Genomic DNA, 6,000 nt, shown 5'->3' with positions numbered 1-6,000 from the left:
ATATTGTTGTATACTTTTATATAAGGTAATGAAATGTCTTTTTTAAGCTGTTTTACAGATTCTTGAATAATTGTGCTCTTATTATTAAAGGTTGGTTAAAATTTGAAAAATTATCTTAAACACAGTTCATTAAATTGTTTCTTTTCATCAGCTAACATGATTAACCGAATATTTTCCGGTTGACTAAATTAGGATTTTCAGGATTAATAAAGGGATTTCCTTGAAATAATAAACCAAAAAAACTGTTAATTTCATTAAATAAAAAAATCTTTTTTTAAAGAAAAAAAGATAAAAGTTTTCAATAAAATATTTTAATTTTTACAAAGAGCTTATTTTTGTATTAAATATAAATACTACTGCTTACTTATTAATTAACTCTTTATATATACAGATAAGATCATTATAAGATTTTCATAATGTAGAATAAAAAATTTCTTTAACAAAATAGCGAGCTAATAAAATTAAAAATGAAAGGATATTATTTAGGGGCTCGAGTTACAAGGTAACAATATATTCACAGTATTGCCTATATAAGACTATTTGCAAACTATAAAAAATACGATCCTAATAATCCGATTAAAAAAAGCATCTACTATTAATACAGAATTAGGAAATAAAATATTAAGAGTTTAAAATTTTAGGCAAAAAATTATATTTTTATGTATGAGAAAATGTAATATAATATCGTTTCTAATTACTATTCTCCATACTTGGGGTACTATAGCTGTTATGGAAAAATTAGTGACTTCAAAGTGAGTTTTAGTTTGAGTATAATTATTGCTACATGTGTAGTACTTTTTTTATAATAAAATAATAGTTTTTTCAGTTTTTTCATTGGAGCTATGCTAAGCAATGTTAACATATTTAAGATAACAACGAGTAAAAGAGAAGTAAATATATTAAGTAAATTTGATTTAGGTAAGGTTTTACCTTTAAAGCATGCGACTTTATTAGAAAATTTCTTTTCGATTTACTTCATGTGATTTTACCATGTGAAATTTTTGTTAAGAAATGAAACTTTATTCATTTAAACATTATTTAAGAAATTGAAACGTCATTGAGTGGTCTGTTTTAATAATTTGATTCTCAAAGCTAACATTTGGAATTTTTAGAGGAATTTTGTCTCTGATGAAGGCAATGAAAAAAGAAAAAATTAGATTTGGTTAAGTTTAATGACAATTGATTTGTATTGAATTATTCAGTTACTTTTAAATGTTCTTTATTGACTGTTTTAAATAGTGTTTTTATATTACTATGGGATGAAAATAAATTGGTATATTCTTGCATTTTATTAGACAAATAGTTTTTAAACATTTGCATTTTTAACTCCCTAATTTAGGGAGTTGAAAAATCTCTTCGTATTAAATCTCCGTAATAAGTTTTTCTTTTTTATAAAAATATGGTGATCAGCTGTGTAAAAGCTTTTGTTAAGATCTGCAAAAACATCTAATTTATACTCTTCTTTTAAGAAAGCCTCAAAAAATATCATGAAAAATGTTTTATGAAAAGAATAGCATTTCCAGTTAAATGACCATTTTTTAACCCAAGCAGTAAATTAAAATGATTTGTTTAGTATTAAAAAAAAACAACTGTATAACTCTTTAATTTACGCAAATTTTATGAATATAAATGATATCGAAGATTGTAAATACTCATAATAAGTTTATAATACGCTTAGTATAGTAATGTGCAAGCATGTAAGCATAACTAATTGATAATTTTATTTATTTAACTGATTTCAAAAAAATTATATTTATATATTTTTAAAGTTTTAATAAATCAATTGTTTTAAAAAAAAATCTGGCTGAACAAATGGCTCTATCAGATTTAACTTTAGCTGATTAATTTGACAAACAAAAGCAATAATATTGCTATTTTTAGATTGATTCAAAATGTTTAACACTTTAATATCGTTCATATAAGCACACACAAAAATTAGAGCTATGTGCATTAAACAACTTTGTTTATGATCTTATAAGATGTAGCAAGTTTTTTGAAGCAATTATAGTGTATTTTTTTAACTCAGTTAAATATGCTTTAATAGTTAACAAATCTGAGCCGCATTTCTGAAATAATATGAAGTAATCAAAATTATGTTTATGTTTAAACTAATGGCAGTTTTAATTTGAAAAATTTTTTTTATCATTTAATTCGGTTTAACTGCAATAGTTTTTTTATTTTATTGAACAAATGCTTATATTCAAATATATCAATTGTGCCATTTAATGCAATCTATAAATGTAATTGGTGTTTGCTTCAATTTTTCTGATACACAAAATCAAAAACAATAATTTAACCAAATAATCTTAATTAAGTAAATTATGTTTTCGATTAATCTATTCTATTTTAGATGTGCATATACGGATATTTAAATCGTGACCAATATTTGGTAATTTAGCTAAATTGCTATAAATGGTTATAAAAATTATTAATTTAAAGCTATGCAGAGACTATTAAATTTTTTGTTCAGAGAAAATCAACTATTTTTTATTACAGCTAAGCAAACAGTTAATTAAATAACCAGATATTGAAAACTGAACTGTTTTTGAAACCATTAAATACGTTAAAGACATGAAGCGCCCTTTTAAGGTTGGTTATAGAATATTAATTTGAATAAAATATATACATGTAATAAAATGTAAACAAAAACGTTTAAAGTTTTTTTTACTTAAATTGAACTTTTTAAGCAGTTTAATAATTTTAATTTATTTTTTAAATTCTTTTAAAAGTCTCCAATGATTAGTTTTGAAATTTTAAACAATTTACATTTTAATAAGTATATATTTATTATTCTATAAAGTATTTGATTAATACTCTATTAAATATTTAACATTATATGTTATAAATATTTAGAATATTATTTGTTAAAAACTTGTTAATATTTTATTATGACTTAATTTTATTTTATAACTTCAAGTCCAGATTAAGACTTGCTAAAATTCAATACGAAAAAAATTAAATTGTACTGAAATAATCAGAACATCTACAAATATAAGAAATTTTTAAACTTTTAAAATCATTATAAACAAGATTAGACGGTAGAGTCACGGATAACCTGCATATTTTATAATAAGCGCTACTCGTTTAACTAGAGAAATCAAAACACTTGGACACAAGTAGCTAATAAACAATTAATCCCCATTTTTAGCCATAGATGTAAAATAAGGAAAAGAGAAATAATGAACGAATGAAAATTAAGTTCGTAAGTTATTAATTAAAATCTATAAACATATACTTAGGATGTCCTATTATTTAAATGAATTTTCAATAACTTTGAAATTACATGCTGATCTGTTATTTAATACAAAATATTGATAAGAATTTTAACGTAAATAAAATACCTTTTCTGTTTTTTATAATAAACTTTATCTATTAAAATCTTTTTTCATTAAAAAAATAAACAACGTTTTTGTAAAGGCAGAACAAACACACAATATTACGGTGCTCTTTTTTTATAAATCTGATGGCCCAGTATTTATAGAGCCATTTTTATTATTCGCTATCATATAAATATAATAACAACTTTATTGTCACATATTAGAGTTAGAATAAATTAATTTAATATAAATACTTTTTTTTCCATCGCATAAAAACAGTTCATGTAATTAACGAGTTAAAACGCAAACACAATCGTTGTAGTTCATAACGTTTCGACTTCTGTGCTTTACTGTTGGTAGCTGGTATTTAGGATCTTTTTTATGGTCTTTTGGTCGACGGACATATCTAATATTTTCAGATCCAAATAACACAAACTTAAATTCATCACTAAAAAGTACTTTCAACTACTGTTTTCCTGCCCAAATCAAATGTTCATTAAATCTTAAGCGTGCTTTTCAATTCTTTATATAAATAAAGAGTTTCTTTGTAGGACGTCTTCCAAGTAGATTTGCAGACCTCAAAAGACGTTTGATTCCGTCAACACCATATTTTTCTTTATAATTTTTTTTAATTTCAGCATTTACCAAGGGCTCGAGGATTGATATTTCAGCAGGATAATGACTCAAAAGACACTTTAACCCTTACAAAAGACTTTTTCAAAAACGAAAAAATTCAAATAATGGAATTGACATAGCAAAGTCCTGACCTTAATTTTATTGAAAATCTATGGAAACACATAGATTGACGAATTTCAGGTTGAAAATCAGCAAGTAAATTTGATTTATTGAACATTCTGAAACAAGAATGGCGAAAAATCAAAATTATTGCGATTATGAAGCTGATGGGCTCAATTCCTTGTCACTGTCAAGCAGTAATTAATGCTAAGGGCTTCCCGACAAAGTACTAAAGCAATTTACTTTAAAATAAAGTATTTTCAATTTAAAAAATGCTTAAAAAAAAATCTAGTTCAAGTTATTTTTTTCTGTTCTGATACTTTTGCACGTGGAAATTTTAATTAAATGAACTTTTAAGATTAGATTGCTTAGATTTAGTAAAAGTTCATTTGATTTTAGATTTGTAATCAATTTTTTGACATTTCAGTGAAAATTTGAAAGAAATTGGACTTTTCATTCAAAAGTTATCTCAAGTTATGCTCTTGTCCGGTTACTTTTGCAGGCTACTGTATACTTAGCCATAATGACAAGTAGGATCTTTGTCCTCTTTGTCCCAATAGATAGAGTTTGCAGACATCGAGTGCAGATAGCGGCAAAAACTCTACCCGAATACCAGTATGATAAATAAAAGTTTCCGCAGCATTTTCATTTTACAAATTGTAAAGCAATGTACCTGAATTCATTTAATTTATTGAACTCATAATTCTAAAATAAATCGAAATCTGCTTCATCTTTTATAAACTTCAATAATACATGATTGCGGTCAGTTATAAAATTTAGTCAAATTTTATTAAGATAGATTCGTCAATTTTATAATCTTCAGTATAAGATCTTTATCAATCTTCAAACCTTCCACAAAATCAAACTGAGATATTTATCAAGCTCAAGAATAGCATAAGTAAAAGCATTGATGCATGTAACCTTCGTGCACCCAAAACAAATGAATCTGCTAAATGAATGGGGCTACTAAAACAACGGGACACGAAACTCTTATTTCATGTTGTTTTGACTTCAAGACCGATAAAAAAAAAATGCAAAACACTTTTGTTATTAAACAATTATATAATTATCAATAGGAATATAATAAAAAATTTTATGGCTCAATTGTTTATCACATAAAAATTTTATGGCTCAGATGTATCATCAAGGGTCATAAAACCTTTCAAAAAACCGTTAGTTATTATTGAGATTATAATAACTTTTACCGTCTGTTTTTTTATCAAATGGTAATGTTGAATGCAAGAATAGAAATAATTTTTTAAATAAACAAGACATTGAAAACATTTTCAGACTTTGGAACGCTGTTAAACAGTAAGTAACAAAAACAAAAAAACTGGAAAAGAGTATCACCAGGATAACGCAATTTACCACATGAAACATAATCTGTAAATTCAGAACTAGCTAATTGTGATGTTAATGTATCAACTACACTCTGCGGATTGACCTCGTGCTGCACATAACCAGCCATATAAAAAAAGGCAGCATTCTTCTGATCATTTATAGATTCAGCATTAATTAAATATTATCTAAATAAATAATTTCCTCTTTCATTAGATCCAACAGTCTGAATGTATGCGCGAGCAATGAATATCAGTTTCATCCAAAGAAATTAATTTGCTGAATGATTTTAACCACAGAAGGTGCAAATTGTTCAGTACTGATTCTGCTGAGATAAAAAAATTTCCATCGCTAAGTTGTCTACAGGTAAGCAAAAAAATTACAAATAGATAAAACTAAAAAGATAAAAATAAAAAAATAAAATGATTTAAACCTAGTATGAAATCATAGTTAATATAGCAATTGTCAAATAAAAACGTATTGTTAAACTTATGTATGTTAACATGGAATACTTTTAAATAAACAAATTTTTCGATTTTAAACCTGCAATTAGATTTTAAATATTTTTTTAAATATAAGTAGCACAAATATAATTTTGCCTGTACATGCA

At 24.9% G+C, this 6,000-nt stretch overlaps 1 protein-coding gene across 1 annotated transcript in view; it reads left to right on the top strand.

Moving 5' to 3' along the window:
- Window positions 1-2,477: 2,477 nt before the first annotated feature.
- The window catches only part of LOC136079519 (uncharacterized), a 226,572-nt gene continuing 223,049 nt past the window's right edge, over window positions 2,478-6,000 (top strand). Inside the window, exon 1 of the mRNA XM_065795263.1 lies at window positions 2,478-2,589. Coding sequence (XP_065651335.1) covers window positions 2,572-2,589 — 18 coding nt within the window. The 5' untranslated portion in view covers window positions 2,478-2,571. The remainder of the gene's footprint in view (window positions 2,590-6,000) is intronic.

Source organism: Hydra vulgaris, chromosome 04 (genome assembly GCF_038396675.1).
Source record: "Hydra vulgaris chromosome 04, alternate assembly HydraT2T_AEP".
NCBI lineage: Eukaryota > Metazoa > Cnidaria > Hydrozoa > Anthoathecata > Hydridae > Hydra > Hydra vulgaris.
Note: the sequence above shows the minus strand (reverse complement) of the source record. Positions and strands in the feature narration are given on the sequence as shown.